Here is a 21,334-nt window from a genome sequence, read left to right as displayed (position 1 = left end):
CAAAATAAATTAGTAAATAGTTCCTCGTGCTATGAGTCTTTGTAAATACTTTAGTATAAGTGCCTCTTTTTCTAATGGATAATTTTGAAAAAGAAAAATCTCACTTTTATGTTCTGCCATATATTTAAACAAATTTTTTTAAAAAGCATTTAACACTAATTTCCTGCATGTTCTTATGCAAAGTTACTATTCAATATGAAAGCTCTTGTCCACCTATAAGAAATATTTAAAGAAAGCAATAGAATTTTAATACATGTATCTTGTTTAGTGCGCAGAAAATAAGAGGATCATGAAGGTGCTGTTTTGAAAATATTTACATTAGAATCTTTTAAGAACTATAGTCTATACCTAATTAAACTCCTTCCAACCCCTCGTAAGGAGTTTAATTAGGTATAGACTATAGTCTCCTTTGAAGGAGAGCAGGAAAGAGCACACAAGAGAGGGAGGAGGAAGGGAGAGAGGGGGAGAGAGGGGGAGAAAGGGGGAGAGAGAGGGAGAAAGAGAATACTTAGGATAGTCTTTTGGTAATCCACAGCCAAAATTTTTAGAAATCAAAATGAAAAATTAAGAGAACTGAATGGCTAAATTTCCCTGTAGTGTTACGCTTTTTTCACATATATTATGTTATATTGTTTTCAATCTTTTCATCTAAATATTTTCAAGAGAATCAGATAAAAAAAAACATTTTACCAATAGGATTGTGGTTATTTGATTAATATTGTAGAACACAGTATATGGTAACTCCACTGCTTGGAGTTTTGTTCTAGCCCAATATATATATATATATATATATATATATATATATATATATATCATCCCAAAAGTTCTCAGGGGTGCATGGATGCAATTCACATCATCTTAAAAAGCAATGAGCTTTTTGCCATTGTGTCCTTCTTATTTGAAGTACATCAAACTGAGAGACACGGATCTTAAAATAAATTGTTATAGAACTCTGGTTCTATAAAATCTTATAATTTCATAATATGATAAATGCAATTCAAAATGTTAATTAAAAGATGCATTTGTTTTAACTCATGATACTGAAAATATTGACTGAATTGTGAATTAACACATTTAAGGGTGCAGATGTCATTTTTCTGAATGATGTAATTTTCATATTTCTTATAGCAGTTTAATCAATTTACAGTTTTATTTTACATAATTAGTTGGTAAATGAGAAATTTCATTGCTGGTGTATAACTATTTTTCTGTAATATAAAAAAGGAAATTAAAATTCTGAATTATAAATAAAAAACAAATATTTTGAAGACATCTGGTCTACATCTGTCTGAAATAAGATAATTTAAAACAGTGTAATTAAATGCAAGAAATACTGAAATATTCACACCTTATAATATAAAAAGCTCATTTTAGTGTGATTTCTTGAATTTGAGAATTTTTTGAAATTGTAATGTCCTTTAACATCTCATTCTGTCATGAGAAAGAAGATTGGCACACTACACAAAAATAATCCATGTTGCCAAATCCTACATGAAATGATTGTCTTTATTACTTTTCTTTCATGTGTTGAATAACCTCCACGTGTAAATAAATGTTCAGCAGGCAGAGACTCAGACCATAACTCTGAGATTCACAATTTACCACTCAGTTATTGAAAATAAGATATTAACAAAAGAGTCTCTACTAATCTCACTAAATTGTGTTTTCCTTCCGGATGCAAAGATGCTCAGTAAATGTGGGAGAAAGGCATTCAGACATATGGAAATAAAAGACATTTAAGTATGTTCTCGTGACCTACAGAGAATCATCCTTTGAAGATTGGTCTTCCTTTAAAAAATGTGTTAAATGAAAAAATTTTGGAGAAAGCAAGCACTATATAATTCTGTAGTCCAAACTTTAAATGTTAAAAAAAAAAAAAAATTTGCTAACAAAGGCTGCAGAGCCTTATAACTGCAGTGCAACTGGATTTGATCAGAAAGAGAAGTCTGTGGATGTTAAAGCACTCAGTGCTGATGCTACAGTATGAGGTTTAGGGAGAAGTTTCTGCTGAATGCCAGAGGCTCCCCTAACTAGCAACAGACCTTGAAAAGAACAGGCAGTGTTTTCTACCCCATGGTCGTATATACTAATGAAAGTTATATTCTGTGTGTTTATTTCCAGGGAGCATGACAAAGATCCAGAGAGTTTTTTTAAGATATTAATACATCTAAAGAACTTAGGACTCAACTTCCACGTCTCTGTCCTTGGAGAAACTTTTACAGATGTCCCAGGTACCTCTTCTGAATTTACTAATTGTATTTGTATAGATGACTTTAAGCAGTACAACTCAAGTATTAAATTCCACGTTTTTCTTTGTTAGAATAATCAAGATGAGCACTGTTAACCAAAAGATTATAGGATGGCATTAAAGTCAGATTCAATTAAAAAAATACTTAAGTAAGCATTCTTTGATTTAAGTTGAGAATGTGAAGTCATCCCTTTTATCAAATATAGTTTATACAATGCATCTTGATGTAAATAAAATATATTGCTGTAGGCATTTTAACACTTAAGAAAGTGGAAATTCATAATTGGATGTACAACCTCTCACCTCTAAGGTCACTGGTTTGAATCCTGCTCACATCAGTAATGGTCAAAATACATTACCATCTGTTAGGTGGTCTGTGTAAAACATTTTGGCATCTAATGTTTGGCATCTAACTTGTAATGTGGCACAAGCAACAGTCCATGTCATTGATCTATGCGTTTTTTATTGAACTTAGGAAAGAAAAATTGAAGACTTTTAGCAGCAGTTCCTCTTGTTCTTCCTGCCCCACAGAGCCTTTCCACAGCCATTTCTCTCACCCTGCGTGTTCACTGGTCATTTCTTGCGCCACTCATAAGCAGTTTTAACACTTGTGTTCTTGTTTTTAAAGCTTTGGTATTGGATATTGTTTGAAAACCAAATTTGAAGGCAATAAAGAAATGACCTTTGTTCAGAAATAGTCTTTGCCATCATGCACTAGAACACTAAAGGACCTGTAAAGGGTGCTCTTACTTAGCAAGTACTTCTTGAGTCTTTGGTTCAGTGCTGGGAACTGCCCCCAGCCTGTGCTCGCTCATCTCATCTTCTGTGGCCCACTTTCTGTCCTCTGCACCTGTGAACACTGACATTTACTTGGCTTCTGCGTGGTACCAGGCTTCTTAAGTGCCATTTTATATGTAGTTCTATTTTATCCTTTTGATCTCGACTTTGGGGCCCTTTCTTTCAGTACTTTATACTTTTTTATAGTGTTTCCTCAGTTTCAAATTATTTTATATATGTGTAAATGTTTTTACCCCTCCCCTATACCCATATACACACACACTAGAATGAAAGTTGTGGGCCAGGGAGATAGCTCAGTGGCATAAGTGCCTGCCTTGCAAGTACAAGGTCCTGAGTTCGATACCCAGTACTGAAAAAAAGAAAGAAAGAAAGAAAGAAAGAAAGAAAGAAAGAAAGAAAGAAAGAAAGAAAGAAAGAGAGAGAAAGGAAAGTTGTGTTGGTAACAGAGAGTGTATCTGTACTGTGTGTCATTATTCCCCAAAGCCAAGTACAGTGACCAATACTACACTATAGCTCATGAATATTTATTAGATAAATACCAAAAAGAATGTAAACTGCCTGCCCTTAAGGAGTGTATAGTTTTGTTAAGGAGAGACATTTGTGCATAAGCACAAAAAAAAAAAAAAAAACCCAGAATGAAGCAAAGATGATACATAGTATTGACACATGCGACTAAGTGTGTTAATTAAAGAACTGTAGATGGCCTGAAAAAGGAGTAGCCAAAGTTATATGATTAACCAGTGCTAAAAAAATACAGATTTATTAGATTATTCCAAAATGGGAAATGCCATGGGCAAGACATGTAGAAACAAGCATTTTAGATATTGTGTTGAAATGAGAGAATGAATTCAATGATTAGTTCTGTGAAGTCATTAATCTAAGTATGAGAGGTGATCCTGCATGCAGACTTCATAGTAAGTTATTACCTACTTTACACAGGCCAGGAATGGTCAAAACAGGGAGGATTTTGATCACCAAGCAGATTAGGTAAAGAGAGGAACAGGGAGTCTACACTAAAGTAGGAAATGAATAAGATACAACTTGTATTTTATGAAGCTGTATCTTGAAATGATACTCAGACAGAATCACAAGATTGTGGTATGGTAATCCCAGTGTGATTCTGTGACACTGTGGCTGGAGAGGTTGTGAAGACTGAATTTTTCAAGGAATACACAGATAATAATTTGGTAGATTGATAACTATAGAGAAAGAAGAAATGAAAGGATCAGATTGTTTGCAAAGGTGGTGAATCAGTTTGTTTATGTCTTTTTGAGTGTGCTGTGGGTGGCCTAGGAGGAGAGGCTGGCAGACGTCCCTGACAGAGGCATCACACCAGGTTGTCACAGTGAAGTTTAGGCCCCTCTACAGAAACGACTAGGTCTGTAGCAAAGAGCTCTGCTCTCAGCATCACCACTGCCCCTTCCCATGGTTTTTTGTTTGTTTCTTTGTTGTTTTTAATGTATTTGGTACAAGGTCTCACTGTGCAGCTTGAACTGGTAGTGATCCTCCTGTTTTCCACCTCCCAGCACTGGGATTACAGGCATGTGCCACCATGCCTGGACTTCGTTGCAAGCTCAGAGCACCTGGGGGTGGGGCCAACTTGGCATATGGTACTAGGGATTGAATCCTCCTTCCCATGTTTGACATGAGCTATTTAAAGTACCATGGGAGGTGTAAAGATGGAATTTGGAGAAGTTAAAGGTTCAGATGTCATTAGTTCTCAGTAACGATAGGTCTACTCATACTGCTCTCTGCAGCTTGACTTCAATATATGCTTCCTTCACCCTGTGGAGTTGAGCTGCCACAGTAAGCAGGACTCCGTGTCCCCAGCAGGAAACACATAATTAGCAGGTACCTGGTCTGCTGTGGCATACCTCTAGGGTACTTTGGAAGCCTGCAAGAAGGGAGATCTCACTGTTTTTGTACCTGCTCTTGTTCTTTCTCTCTCTCTCATTTATTTATTTATTTATAAAAATTTCTTATTTATTTATGTATGTATTTATTTAGAAATCAGTTCTTCATGGCCATCACACTTCACTTTGCACTTTGGGGAAAAAGTGTTGAAGGATGCAAGAGCCTGGTAGCTTCCCCGTTTGTGCCTTTGGAAGTCCGTTTTGTTATATTCACTCTACAAACTTCCTAACCATTCTAGGTGGTGTCAGCTGCCCTTATCATACCACTATTTGTTTCTTTGTTTAGCTTCTTATATAGCATTCTGTAATTTAGGCATTATTCTCAGTCATTTGCAGATATGAACTCCATAAAGCCTCATAATAATTTTATTCAGTGCTAATATCTCTACTTTTTCCCAGGTGGTGAACCTCATTCACAGAAACATTAAGTAAGAACACACAGCTACATAGTGTGCTAACCACACATTTAACTGTATTTCATGTCCTTGTTTTCAGAACTTCTGCTTTTCTCTCTCAGTTCCACATCCAGTATCTCTTATCTAGCCCTTGCGCTAATGGGGCAGGCTTCTAGAGTTTGTGATTACTTTATGGTCCAATGGGGTTATGAGTGTGAGTGCTACACCCGCCCTGGGGGTAGGGGGATTGTCTGAATGTAAGAGAAGGGAGGGAAAGAGGCTTGCTGTCTGCTGCTGCTCCTCCCGTTTTGCTCTTCTGCTGCTTTTACTGTTTTCTGCTGCAGTGAACTGTTGTCCTCTGCCATGTGCCTCTCTGCCTTGGAGACATCTGATTATGGGCTGAAACCTCTATAAACTACGAGCTTAAAAAGCCTTTCCTTCGTTAAGATTATGAGCATCAGGTATTTTGTCCCAGCAAGAAGAGAAAAGTAACCAAGACACTCGAAGATGTGCATTTCTATGCCTGTTCCCTCTTCTTGGTGGTGCATTAGCATATCTAAAACCTAGATAATAAGTTAATAATATGTTATATTATGTTATTTTGTATCTGATATTGTACCTGTTAGAATTAGTCTTAACACTGTCAACATTTTTAGAGCAACAGGTTCCTTATGTATAATTATAACCATAATTATTCTGATGATATTAGTAACTACAATTTATTGAAAGCTTTTTAACTGGTCCTTTGCCTAGTTATTGCATACAATGTTCATGGTAAGTCCCGTGAGGTAGATATTGCTATCTCTTTCTAGGCAAAGAAACAGAATCTGAAAGCTTAAGTATTTAATCAAAGTGAGTCAGGATTTCTCTTTCACATACAAGCTTAGGTGAAAAGGAAAATCAAAAAGGTGTAATACACGGCAGCAGTACCATTAATTGGTCTTGCTACAACCTTCCGTCTTCTCCGTATGACTCATGAGGAAGACAGCTTTGCTGAATGATGGCATTAGTGCTGACTATTTTACCATAACTCTCTCTAGTGAAGCAAACCATAAGCATTAAATTTCTTTTGAAAAAAAATTTAAACTATAAAACAGCAACTCTAGCAGCCTCTATGCTGTTGATTATTTTCAAGTAAAAGTATTCTACAGCTTTAATAATCCTATTTGTGAAATGTGTAGTAGAACTAACCACCAACCAGTCCATTTGTTGAAACTCTGCATGGCCAAAAGTTGCATTTTTTTCATTATTTTTTATAAGATAATATAACAAGAACTAGCTGTGGGGGACTCAGGTCAATAATTTCTGACATTGCCAGTTAAACAGAAGACCCAATGATATTATGGGCTTCTGTACTCTTTTAGAATATTTTGCTGAGTTTACACACCTATAATATTCAACAACGGAACTTTAAAAAAATTGGGGTATAACTATGAATGTCCATTTTGTATCTGTGTATTCAAAGTGGTTGGGATAGATATATAGTTGCATTCTCTTAATGAATAGAATGATTTTTTCTAATGGTGTTTGTAAGTAGGATCACAAGTCTGCATCTTGTACAGCAATTAACCACTAAGAAGAATATATGCAGTGTATTATTTGTTGAAACTGTACTTTCGATTTGATTTGAAACTGTCTCATTGCTATATGTTTATCAATAAAACTTTGAAAAGAAAAAAAATATATAACAAAACTATAAAAATGACAATTTTACCAGATTTATTCAACAATTAACTTGTTGAAATGATATCTGCCCTAGCAACACTTTAGACAGTCTGTACATAAACAAATGGGCTGCCCTAGTCATGCTCACAAATGGGCTGCCCTAGTCATGCTCAGGGTAAACTGTTAAGTGGTTAAGATAGGTGGTTATAATTTATAGCTCTAAAAATAATTTATAATTCTACAGCTCTTTTATATCATTCCTTCATTGTACAAAAGAGGAAAAAGATAAATGAGAGCGAGTGACTTTCCAAAGACTGCACAGCAGGACACAATGTGGGCAGCACAGGCAGTGGGTAGTGACAGGCTTGGACATAGAAGCTGAGCATCAGTCTCCCGATCCTTAGGTGTTTAGGATAAAATGATAAATAAAGCAGATGTTTGGTGTGAAATGTATAATTGTAGGCCAGTTTTTCTTTAATTCAACAATGGTTGGATACTCTGTATTTTTGTCTTCAAATTAATTGTTCAGATTTCCTGACATAGGCATGCTAAATTTATCAAAAAGTTATAAAAAATTAAAAAGGAGAAAATATTTAAGCATTAATTGCTTCTTTCAATAAACTAGTAAAAATCAGGAGTACAGTTATCTAAACTATCCTGTGTATGTGTGTGTGTATATATATATTTTTTTTTCTTTTTGCCTTCTTTCTTTTTTCCTTTCCCTTATCGCAGTTATTTCTTCTCTTCAAACAGTTTCTTTCCCTTTCACAGTACCTATTGTATCTTTTGGATCTTACTCTTTTAGTCTCTTACAATAGCAAGACAATACAATGTTCACACGTGAAGGTTTGATTTATTTCACTTATGTGTATGATCTCTACTTGGATCCATTTTCCTATAAAAGCTCTCTAACTTTTAATATTTTGTTCTTTTGCTGAATTTCTGGGATCTTGATTACTATGTGTCTAGGTGAAGATTATTTTGATTAGGGATAATTAAAGTTCTATATGCTTCACTTATTTGTATGTCAGATTATTTTCTTATGCTTAATGAATTTTGTGCTACTACTTCTGCAAGTAGTCTTTTTTATGTCATTTGTGCTGAATCCTGCCATTTTGTTGACACTTATTAGTCTTATATTGTTTTTCTTTGTGTGATCCTATAGCTGGTGAATTGTTATTTCCTGGTTCCTTGTTAGCGTTAAGAGATCATTCCTTTCACGTTCATTACCTGCACCACTGTCTTCAAGGTCTGAAAGTTTATCTTCATTTTCATTCAAGATATTTTGCCATCTTTCAATGGAATTTTTAATTTCCTGGATATCTGTTTCATGCATTCTAATTCTCACCTATAAACATTTCATTCAATGTTTTCATCATTTTTCTATTCTCTATTTTTTAAATCTATATCTGCTTTAGATTTACTGAAAAATTCTTTCATGATTGTTGTCATTTCTTTTTTGACTTGAGTGGTTATTTCTGATCTTATTTCTTCCATAGCCTGATGGACTTATTTCTTTACTTCAGTTGTTATCATTTCAAAAGTTTCAGGTGTGTGACTTCCAAGTTCTATGTCCTTGTCTCCTGAATTTGTTCTGGGTGGGCTGGAGGACTGCGTAGACATCCGCCAAGAAGCTAGCATTGGAGATCCCATTCAGCTCAGCTATTCTCTTCCTGGGTATCTTTCCAGAAGAACTGAAAATATGCTACAGTGATATATATGCACTCATGTTTATAGCAATGTAGTTTGTCATAGATAACTTTGGAAGCCCATCAAATCAAATGCCCATCAACTGAGAAATGGATAAAGAAGGTGTGGTGTTTTTACACAGTGGAGTATTATTCAGCTATAAAAAGGATAATTTGAGGCTTTTGTCTATAAATACATGCAACTAGAGACCATACTCTTTTTTTTTTTTTACTGTGTCAAGTACTTTCTTGCTCCATATTTAGAAAATGGAACTGCTGCTCTTATTACTATTTATATTATTTTTGCCAATTATAGTAGATAAGACTAAGCCATTTTGCATATACTTACTCTCTGTTTACCATGTTCTTTAAGCAATGCAATTTTATATCTCACTGAGCAAGGAATATTTTCTTTGTGATACTGTTAATTTTGCAGCAAATATTAATTATTACATATTAAATGTGTTACAGTAAGTTAGACCAATATGCATTTCAGATAGTAATCAGAATTCTTTATATAGGGGCTGGGGAAATAGCTCAGTGGAATACGCACTTGCCTGGCAAGTACAAGGGCCTGAGTTCAATCCCCAGTTCTGCAAAAAAAAAAAAAATTCTTTTTACATTTCTAAAAACAATTCAGGCTATCTAAAGACATATTCAAAATTAGACTATCTCACATATTGTCTCTACTGGTGGCATCAGAATACTTCTGACTTGATTGGAAAGCCAAAGGTTAATTATATGTTTACTGACCAAATTTTTTTTTTGCAGTATTTTAAGTTTCTCTTACTATGCAATTGCTGAAGTGGGCAGAACACAAGAACCTTACTGCGATCAGTGCTTATTATCTGTGCAGAAATTTCCAAATGACTAAGACAAATGAAACACTATATGGCCATATTTTCACATAAAATGAGTATTGAAAAGTCTTAAACTTACCTATTTTGAATATACAGATATAAAATGAGACCGTACTCTTAAATGAAATAAATCAGACCTGCATGTGCAAACATTGTATTGTCTCCCTTGTGTAACAGCCTACAAGAGTAAATAAAAGCTGAAGGTTAGAGCAGATACCGTGAAAAAGAAATGAATCTATCAAAAAGGAAGGAATTACTGAGATGAGGACAGAAGAGGCAATGGGAAAAAGAGATGTATCTGTGTATATATGCAGGATGATTTGGATAATTGTACTGTGGATTTCTACTGGAGCAGTTAAGTGCTTACTTTTTTTGTCTTTTTTCTTTTCACTTTTTTCTTCTTTCTCTCTTGAGTTCTTTTATTTTTTTCTATTTTCTTTTTCTAGTTTTGCATGCATATTTCTGGTAATCTGAACAACTAAGTGAAAGAGAAACTGCGGTACAACAAATACTATTGAATTCATATTATTTTGTTTTGTAAAATTATGTGTCTTTTCTAGTTTTATTACTATTTTTTTAACATTTATTTATTTATTTATTTATTTATTTATTTATTTATTGTATCTTAGGAAGAGTCTAAAGGGTGTTCAGGGTCTCACTAATAGATTGGACTGGTAGTGATCCTCCTGTTTACAGCCTCCCAAGAGCTGGGATTACAGGAGCATGCCACCATGCCCAGTCTCAATTGCCCTTTCAGTGTACCTTGGGGGTGGGGCTGGCAGGGCAGGCCCAGGGATCAAACCCCCTTTATTACTATTTTATATTCTTTAAAACAATTAAAGCCTCGAGTTTATCTTTTTTATAGTGAGGAATATTGTAATATATAAAAATCCCATGTCTTTTTTATCCATCCTAACTTGATGGGCATTTGGTTTGTTTCCAAGATTTAGCTATGATCAGTTGCATACTATAAACATGGGTGTACATATATTGCTATGGTATGATGTTTTCATTTCTTTTGGAAAAATACTCAAGAGGGGAATATCTGGGTTCAATGGGCCCTCTAATCCTAATTTTTTGAGGAATCTCCACACTGATTTCTATAGCAATCGTACCAGTCTGCATTCCCACCAGCAGTGGAGAAGGGTTCCTTTTTCCCCACAGCCCTTCCAGCATTTGTTATTGACTGACTTTTTGATGACAGCTATTCTTTCTGAGTAAAATTAAATAATCCACTAGAAGATTCCTTTACCATGTTAGAACTATCATTTCTTGGGTAATTAGCATGTACTAGGCACTGTTCTAATCCCTTTCAGTGTGCTCCTTTGGCCCACAAATACTAAACCCTTTGAGCATTACCTTGTATGCATTTCACAACAACACTGTTAATTAGAATTATCATTTTACACCTAAGTAAAGTAAGGCAGAGAGCTTAAAATTGGCCTGAAGCTACCCAGTTAGTCACTGAAGAAGCTATAAACTTTGTCTCAAGTCTGTTACTCAGTCTGTGCTCTACCTGGATATCTACAAAAGTAAATAACAAATATGTTTTCTAGGTTAAAAATCAGGAGATGGTAGTAGTAGAGAATTCCTCAATAATCATATGAATAGCTTCCTTTTCTCTGACCAACTATGAATAGCAAGGTAGTAAAAACAAAAACTTTAAGAGTTATTTCCTAAATATCACCCCATCCTTATAGATATTAAAATGGATCCCTTCTTTCTTTGGTTTGTCTTCCTCATGACAAAGGTATGAAAACCAATATGCAGTGGAAAAATATCCAGATAACTTTTGTCACATATTTAGTGTTCAGTAAATATTTTAACAAGTGAATTATTTGGATAATAAAACATTTAAATTTACATCCCATATCAGATATATAGAAGCATAAATTGAAGCCATTTCCAAATACCAAGCAGTCAGTAAATACAAAGTTATTTTCAGGACAAAGCCCAAAGTGTAAGCGAATTCTAGATGTTTTAATTTATATTAATATTTTAATATTAGTGACCTTAATTTTGTGTAATTATTTTCTATAGTTTTCTCATTCTGAGTTCTTAAATCACCCAGAATAAACTAGATTATGCTAGGGTAAAAGAAAACTTAAAATCTCAGTATTTTAAAACACGTTAGAGATGTTTCTTGTTTGTGTCGTAAGTTCCTAAAAGATGAGCAGGAATGTATTCTATGTGCTGTGGTCACACCAGGACCCAAGCAATCATCAGCTGAAACATTACTAGTTACCAGAAGGAACAGCGAACTTCAGAAACTCCTCCTGTCAGTAATTAAGGACTGTTACTTGGAAATAGAGCATGAGGTTCCACCCAACTCATTGGCCAGAATGTTCGTTAAGTCCTTGGCTGGTAATCAGGAAGGACAGGAAATGCAGCTCTCCTCTGTGCCAGGAGTGGAGGAAGACTAATCTGTGATGACCTGGGCTCTTGGCCACTGTACCTCGTTGATACACATCGTAGTCTGTTGCTGCTTAGAGCGAACAAAACCAACCTACGCAAATCTCTCCCTTAATAAGAGTGAAGCTCTCTAGTTCTGAAGCAGTTTGCAAATACAGAAGTTTCACCTTAGTCCCTGTGCTGGGAACACCTCAGCTGGTATCTGAAGGCGCATTTAGCAGCTGTGTTCTGTAAGGCAGAACCATTATGAAGTGGAAGTGGCCTCTGTGAAATGGAGTTGATTATCATTTACAGGTGACTTTGCATTTTGAAAGATTATAGTTATTGTCAACTAGGAGTGTTTTCCCTTCTCCCCCACAGGACGTTTGGCAGTGGCTGGTGACATTTTTAAGTATCACAATTATTGAGTAGATGGTGGTACTCCTGGCATCTAGTGGGTAGAAGCCAGCAAAGCTGCTAAAATCCCACAATGGACAAGATGACCCACAATGAATATATATCCAATCTAAAGTGTTGTCAGTAGTGCCAAGATGGAGATATACTGATTTACAGGAACCACAGAGCAAACCAGAAGCTAAGTCTTGAGTCTCTAGGTTAACCTCTGTTAGCCCATCGAACAATAAAAGAAGGTGGGAGAGGGAAATAATAATAAAACCTCCTGTCCTGTTTTCTTCCCTAAGTTGTAATGAGGGTTTCAGCATAAGTACACAATGTGGAGACACTGCTTTGCAGATTTTTTGTAAGGTTCGTGGACTTCACTTCCCCATTTGTAGATGGAGTGAGTTATTAATGCATTTAGACCCAAAGAAGACATTACTGATGCTGTACCTTAAAAGTTCATTTCATTTTTATGCAGAAAATTAAAAGGTCATTCTGCTGCTTAAACCATCTTGGTCAGGCTCCATGTTACAAATAGAAGCTCCTCAGTGCAACTGTTTAAACTGGGCCAGTTTTCATGACAAGCTTGTCACATTGTCAGGCCTTGAAAGATGAATTAAAAAAAAATACTCAAGATATCAAATAAAGGAACGTGTTTGTATACTTAATAGTTTTCCACAAATGATAATTCTAAACAAAATATTCTTTTCTTTGAAGAGCCACGAACTTACATAAGGGTTCTTCTTTCCATACTGTAGACGTGGTGGGAGAGTTTCAGCCTTAGACATGAAGGCGGCCAGAAAGGTTGCAAGGAAACTAGAAACCTGAACTATGGTTTTGGCAGACAGAAGTCATTCTGGTTCACCTTTAATTTAAGGTTAAGAACAGTATGTGGAAAGCTTCTGGTTAGTATCTGGCATGACAGTGGTTATTACTGTGATCTTGGCATATTCCTGCTTCTTAGGTCTGGAGTCAAATGTTGCATAATTATATAGTATTTCCCTTCCCACCCACCTCCTCCTTCACTGCTATCTCATTTTCAACAGCACAGCTACACTACGCGCGAAATGCTAGAGAGGCTCTAGGTACACAAATAACTTGTTTGCATGAATATAAATTAGATAGTACTATAAGGACAACCCAGAAGAAGAAAAGCTATCAGCAAATTGAGTAAGGTTGATATAAGATTATATGTGACAAGTAATGCATTAGTAATATTGGTAAACTCACTCCTTCAGACCACACCAGTCCCTAAACATACTCCCTTTCCTTATAATTTTTAAATACATTATCAGTATTCTTTGGCTAATATAGAGTTATTTAACTGAGTTCCTTTCATGGGCTGACTGCATTTAAAGTATTGTTAATGCCAAAAGAAGAAAACATATTTCTCCCTTCTGGAATCTTACAGTCTTGTTGAGAAACAAAAGTGTTTACATATTTACATTTTAATATAACATGTTTATATTGTAACATTTTAGAAAATTTTGAATACATTATTCTATAATGCTTTTAAGCAATCCTTACAGCAATTTAGTAATTTACATAATCAAACAAGTATAACATCCCCAATCTGTAGCTGAAGAAAGTTAGTTATATTAGCTCCGCTTTAGAAGCTGGGTGTAAATTAGATTCTCAGTAGACAGAGCCACCTTCCCAGGATCCTTAGAAACAGGCATGTAGTTACTTTCCTAAGAACATGATGGGGAAAATCAGTTTCCAAGAATCTGAAATGCAGACTGAAGTCTTCTGTTTCTCAATCCTTGCTGGAGTAAAAAAATCATCAAATCATAATGGGAAAAGAAAGGAAGGCTCAAATAGTTGCTCCTGGCAAGAAAGAATAAAGGCCACACTCAAAATGATGGAATCTCTAATAATTTTTAAGTTTAACAAATCCTAACTAGGGTGCTGGAATATTACTTTATATCATCACAAAGCAGTTCTGGAATTCAAAGAAAATAAATGAGTGAATGAGCAGCATACTTGTGAAATCACTTAAGGAAATCATGACAAAAAGCCGAGCCTACCAGAGTCAAACACATATGAAGTGGCAAACTTTAGGAAGGCCTTACATGGCTGTGGCAGGAGGATCAAAGGATGAGCCTACCCTGAGGCTCCAAGAAAGGGCTGGGACTGTAGCTTGGTGTGGAGGGTCTGGATTCAGTCCTCCATCACACACGCACACACACGCACACACACACACACACACACACACAGACACTCAAACACAGACACAGACACACAGAACGCTTTACAGATTATTCAAAAATAAGTTCATATATATATATATATATGAAAAATTTAGGATGAGAAAATTTAATAATATCCTAACTAAAAATACTGATTTTTTCTTTGTAAAGTAAGTTTCATAAAATTAATAACTTCTGTATAATAAAACAAAACGTTTTATATGGTTTACATATATATGGCAAAACATATATTCATTTCTTTTTTTTTACAATAATGTCAAGTTTTGTCTGCCAAATATACGAGTTGGATTTGTGGAACTGGAAGCCCTGGGTTCGGTCCTCGGTTTTGCCTGGATGCTGCATAGCCAATGGAGGTTTCTTGAAATGATTGATGGGTTGGTTTAAAAATGGGTAGTAGCCCTGGCCAGATATGTGGGAATGGGGCAGGGAAAGGCAGAGGACTCAGTTGGAGGCCACTGGCCAGGGATGGAGAAGCCATGGGACTCAGGCCACAGCCCCTCTCTAAGTGGGCTCCCAGGCAGCACAGACGGGGGCTGGTGGCTTCACATGCCAGCAGGTGCCACTGGCACTACCACCCACTAACGTGTGATCTGCAGAACAAATGGAAGCTCTTCTGACCCACTTCCCAGGCACCACCCAGACAGGGTTTTTTTTTTTTTTTTTTTTTAGGTGCCGAGGACCGAACCCAGGGCTTCCAGCTTGCTAGACAAGCATTCTACCACTGAGCCAAATCCCCAGTCCTTCAACCAGGGTTCTGAATTCTAAAACCAGCAAAAACATTTAAAAGGTTACATATGAAATGCTCTCCTGCATCTTTTTGCCTCAAAAGATAGCAGCTGCCCCCTCCTCCAGCCCCCCACACCTCAAACAATTTCTGTGCCAAGATGAAGAGGCGGCCCCAGGCTGTGGGGGTTCCTGGCCGTGAGGGGCTGCTGCAGCGGTGCCAGGGCACAAGACAGATGAGACAAAGCAATGATCCTGGATCCTGGCAGCGTGGCCTGGTTCCCTGGCAGGTCCTCCCACAGGCGGCACTTACTTATTCAGGGAAAGTGACTACAGCTGTTTTCCCGACAAAGTCGCATCATCTTTTGCTTTCCTCTCCTCTTCCTTTTTCCTCACAGCCTCCTCCTGTTGCTTCCGGACGATTGCCAGCCAGGCAAGGTCAGCCTTGGCCTGCTCTGTCTTACCAGCTACATGCATTTTCATGTAGCATTCTTTTGCATTCTGCTTCTCCATTTCTTTTTGTTCTCTCCTTGAAAGCTCTTTTGGTTTCCATCCCAATCCAGTTGTGGAATCTTTTTGGTTGTCTATGCTATCTGGTTGGAGTTCTCGATGTCAATGAGCCCTTCCACATCTTTGTGTTTTTGCTGGTAGTCTTTGTCCTCATCCTCGCTCTCCTCAGAATCTAGCGATTTCTTCTTTTGTGGGTCACCAGCAGCCCTGTCTCCACCTTCTTCTTGCTCCTCTTCTTCCATGACTTTCTGCTTTTCAGCCTGCAGCTGAGAGTCAATCTTCTCAGGGCTTGTATATTGTCTTGCTCAGCCTTTGTGGCCTTGCTTGGCCTTTGTGGCCTCCCTTGCTCCCTACCTTAGGCATCACGGCTGCAGGGGCTGCGGCAGCACCTCAACATGACACCTTATTTCTTATATAGAGATGTGCATATAAAAAATAAGACATTTGTTTAAAATACATAAGGGTTTTCAATCACATCAACACATTATTGTAGTTATCTACTGGACTGTTTGTGCCAAACCAAGGTGAGGCTTTTAATTCTAGTATTGCATTTTGCATCATGTCACCATAATGGGTATTAGGATGTCCAAGTGAAAACACTAAGGTTTAAGTTAAATAACTTGCTAACGCCACACAGCTAATAAACAGGAAAGGTAGTGATATCAGCAGAAACAAATATTAAATTTTAAACAAATACAAATCTTAGGGGAATCTTTAATTTTACCAGTAATTTAATAAATGTGAATGCACAGAATTTTATTCCTCAAAGCAATAAAACTAAAAGTATATCATAGCTATGACTAGTCAGCTATGGGCCACACTTGTGTCTAGGACAGTGGTAGGGAAATGGCTTTTTCTGACCCTTATATGCCAACACTCTCTGTGTCAGTAATTTCACATCAGAGAATGAACCCTGTAGGTATAACTCTAAAAAAAGTAAAGTAGAAGACTGAAGTTGTTCCTTCTCTGCTGTCTCAGCCAACAGGTCACTCTTGATCACTTGCCTTTCTCTTTTTCTCTTCCATCTCCAGATCTTGCCCTTATTTTCTGGAATATTGACTTCTACAATGGCTTTTCATTGGTCTCTCAGACTCCAGACACTTCTGACATTCAGTTCACCATCCAAGAAGAGGCTCATGCAATAGAATAACACTAATAAGGATGTGTCCATAGATTTTCTGCAAGACAAACATAGATATCACTTGTAGCAAATAAGGTTCTCAAAACTTCAACCTCAGTCTAGCACCTCTTGAATTTCACTTCTCTCTGCCACGTTCTGAATGCCTCTGTGCATTTGCAGACCTCCGTGCCTCATGCTTCACTGCTTACATCCTTCTCTTCTCACATAGACAACTTGCACTCTTTCTTCACCTGACAAAATCCAGCTCCAGCATTGCTTCTCGTCCCATATCTTCCTCCCCTCTTCACTACCACAATGCTTGTAGCCCTGTATCCATTCCACACTACACTGCAGTCATCATGGTCATAACAGGGTATGGTGAAACCCACTGGAAGACACAATGTGGTGAGAAGTACACCTTCTGAAACAGTTAGTGGCACCGAGGAGGAGTCAGCAGCCTCCTCAGGCGCAGGGCTGCACTGCCCTTACCAAACACACACTGACTTGCTGTCCAGGGTGTGATATGGCCTATCCAGGGCCTCAGCAACTGTCCTTTCCTTTTAGAGGAAGGAGTTTGTGAGTCTGCCAGTGTCCTTCCCTCCTCAGTGCTCAGGAGATTCTCCAGTGAAAGTAACTGCTAGCATCTTACTTCATTCCTCCGTGTGTCCTGTGAGAATCTGACTCTTTCCCATGGTCACTCCCACATGTGCCCTCCTCTGGCTTACAGCCGATTCCTGCAGCTTTGCTAAGTTTAGTATTTATCTGTTGTTCTGAAACCAGAAGATTCAGTGCAACTCTCGGGGCAAGATCATTTTTCCATCCTACCATGTGGAAGACCAAAGGGATAAGATGTTCCAAAATACAACCCCCAAAACATGTCTCAAGAAATTGTTCTCAAAAGTTACAATAATGCAAACATTACTGAGAGAAAAATATTTTCATTTTTATAAACTATCTTCAAAATTTATGAGAATGTGAACTTGGGCAAGACACAAGGATAGCAGTTAATCAAAAGTTCAAAACATTAATAGACAAATATAAAATTAGAAACCTACTGTAATTTTAAAAGCCCATACACGCATGTGACTTAGATCTGTATTGGCGGCAGAACAGAGAATATGCCCTATCCACAGAGCTGAGGACATAGCTGCTGTATGGTGCTTTGGGATTTTCTTTTCAAGTTCCTGTAGTTACACATAGTCATGATTTAGATTGTGCTGTGATCAAACTAACATTTTCCACACTAAGGGCTGTTATAGAAGGATTGTCTGGTTTTACATTCCTGTACCTTGAACTATCTTATCAGGATGGGAGTCTGACAGAAAGCAGCAGCACAGGAAGTGAATATCTGGATCCCACTGCTAAGATTTTCAGAATACATCCTCCTTTTGCCTAAATTATTTCATTGGTAAAATGGGAAGCATCCCAGATATTTGCTGCAACAGAAGCAACAAGACACAGGAACTTATAAGGCCATGACCTAGTTCCAGCTCTGCCACTGATTAGCCTGGTCACCTGTTTCAGCTTTACTCCATGTATCCATAAAACAAAATCATCTAAAAGAAGTTAGAGTTAAAATGTGAGTCATGCAGCCAGGCATAGTAGCACACACCCATAATCCCAGCACTCTGGAGGCTGAGGCAGAAAGATCACTGCAAGTTTGAGGCCAGCCTGGCCTCCATAGCGAGTTAAAGGCCAATCTGAACTACATAGCAAGATTCTGCCTCAAAAAATAAATACATACAGAAATAGTCATAACCCTGCTCAAAGGAGATTTCATGTAGTGACATTTTTATTATGATGACAAGTATCATAATTAAACTTCTTCAAGGCACATCTTATTCCTTACCATTTTGATGTCTATCTGCACTGCTAGTCAGACCCCCATCCTCAGGTAGTTGAGAGAATTGATTTAGACCAGGTACAGTTGTTCTAGTTGCCCTCCTGTGGTTTGGGTCTTGCTTTTGCCTCTCATTCTTTGCTAAACTCGGGGTACCTGTAGGGGGTTTTGTTCTTTCTCACTGAGTCCACACTAATATGCTCTCCTCAGCTTGTGGAGCGCTAATGTTGTGTACTATTCCATGCTGGAAGCCTTTGCTAATTGAAACTTCCTAATGATGACCTTCGCCTGTCTCATCTTCCCCTCCTCTTTTGTTGTTATCAACTCAAGTACAGCCCTATTGGTATGACCTTCCCAGTGTGATTTTTAACTTCAGCAGTTCACCCTTATCTGCAGAAGATACATTCCAAGATGCTTAATAAATTCAGACACTATGGATCGTACCAAAACTTACTCTTTTCATGTATACACAACCTAAACGCAGTGCCTTTTCCATCTTAATGAAGCACTTACCACACAGTGGCTATCTTTTGCACTTTGAAGTTTGACAAGAAAACCAACATAAATTTCTTTGTTCCTAATTACCATTTCATATATAGAAGAATAATTCTTACCATAGAGCTGAACAACCTCAGTATATATATTTTTTGCTCCTTATTAAATAAAAAGCTTCCACCTTTTCACTTAGGGAAGCACTTTACAGCTTCTCTTTGGCACAAACTATCAGCATCTCTACTCTTATGCTTGGCACCTCTATTAAGTAAAATAAGAGTTATTTGATAAAAAGCAATAGATATCAAAATAGTAAATCAAATACTCAACGTAGCTACTAAGTGACTAAATATTAGATAGTATACTCAGCATAGATACTCTGAACAAAAGGGATGATTCCCATCTAGGGCAAGACAGAGTAGGGCAACCTAAGAATTTGTCATGCTATTCAGAACAGGTACATAATTTAAAATTCATAAAATTGCTTTCTGGAATGTTCCAATAAATATTTTCATACTTCTTATGTAATTGGGACTACAGAAACTGTAAGTGAAACAACAGAGAAGGGGTACTTCAGTACCTTTTTCATTTATTTCAACCCAGAGTTATCCTGACCTGTAGGTTCCTCCGTGTTCCCAGAGTCACCACCGAAAGTCCTTCCTTTATACATCAAAACTTAATACACTGTGCAGGCACCATCTCAATCACTTGTACTGACCTGTGGAACAATTATGCCAGCTAATTGTATTGAGAGTCCATAGTATTCTATTTAAACTTAGCAGTATACTTATATTCCTTCAGTGACAAGGTTGATAAGGGTATCATCTGACTTGGATGCCTTAATTCAGTGATGCCTTTGAACTTTGCACCATGGCTTCATACCAAGATACATGTTTATACTGCAGCTTGGTATATCATGAGGTCAGATATATTTACATTTAAAACTTTGCATAGCATAATATGTATTCTTATGACTTTTGATGCCCTATAATGTTTTCTCTCTTTTCTGTTCTTTGTCATTTTTTTTTTTTTCTGGTGTAAATTGACTTCACAACCATTAGTCCAAATTGTAAAAGACAACATTGTTATCATAGTACACATAGTAGGAATACTCTTGTGTATATTTAAGTTGACTGAGCATTTGAGAATATCATTGAAGTGCTATTGCTTATTTGTAAACATTTCCAACTAATCCACTTCACTATAGTATGTTTTTGGGTTTTAATTTCTCCAAAAAAATCTTTTATATTATCAAAACAGTGCTGTTTGCTTTTAGCTATAGATGAACAAACTGATCTGAGAGAGTAAGTGCAATTCTTTTTATCTATTTTTTACAAAGATGAAGAAATTTTTTTTTTAATTTTTATTTATTTATGTGTGGCCAGCTCACCCCACCAGGAGGCGGGGCTGGCTGGCATGTGGTGCTGGGGGATTGAACCGCAGTCCCTGTGTTTGCTAAGCTTGTTCCATGGAGGTGCTTTAGACCACTGAGCCATCTCACCAGCCCAAAATAAATTTTTCCTTCTTTTTTTTTGAACTGGGGATTGAACTCAGGCCCTTGCACTTGCCAGGGAAGTGCTTATTCCACTGAGCCATCTCCCCAGCCAAAGAAATTTAATTGCACAATAATTATTACTGTGACAGAAATCCTAAGATTAATATTTGGCATATCATATATTTACTATTTATTTATGTTGAGATGAGCCAGGAACTGTGACATGTTGCATGTCCATGTCTTCTAATCTTATGATAACCCTTCAGGATAAGGTGCTACCTCCATTTTATCCATAAGAATGCCAGTTTAAACTCTAGTATTTTACTTTAGTCAGTGAAAAATCTTAACACTAAACTAAATTCCTGAGTTCTGATTTGGTTTTATTTTCTTTCTTCCCACAAAGCTCTCTGTGATTTATCAAGTGTTTCTCTCTTTTCACAGCACATTTTAACTGTATTCAGTGCTCATGAAAAATGTCAGACTGATGATGTTGAGAATGAAAGTTGTACCAACTGACAATTCAGTTTCTTGATGTTCATTTTACGAACCTCATTAATTGAAAAATATGACAGAAAATACTGGTGTAA

General features: G+C 36.9%; 1 protein-coding gene and 1 pseudogene across 7 annotated transcripts in view; one reads left to right on the top strand and one right to left on the bottom strand.

Moving 5' to 3' along the window:
* Nucleotides 1-21,334, top strand: part of Gtdc1 (glycosyltransferase like domain containing 1) — a 369,221-nt gene that overhangs the window by 324,229 nt on the left and 23,658 nt on the right. For all 7 annotated transcript variants that reach the window (XM_023721409.1, XM_023721407.1, XM_023721410.1 and 4 more), the window contains one exon: nt 2,122-2,231. In XM_023721409.1, coding sequence (XP_023577177.1) covers nt 2,122-2,231 — 110 coding nt within the window. The remainder of the gene's footprint in view (nt 1-2,121; nt 2,232-21,334) is intronic.
* Nucleotides 15,600-16,163, bottom strand: LOC105742908 (annotated as a pseudogene).

The sequence above is a fragment of the Octodon degus genome, unplaced genomic scaffold (genome assembly GCF_000260255.1).
Source record: "Octodon degus isolate 3935 unplaced genomic scaffold, OctDeg1.0 scaffold00082, whole genome shotgun sequence".
NCBI classification, from domain to species: domain Eukaryota; kingdom Metazoa; phylum Chordata; class Mammalia; order Rodentia; family Octodontidae; genus Octodon; species Octodon degus.
Note: the sequence above shows the minus strand (reverse complement) of the source record. Positions and strands in the feature narration are given on the sequence as shown.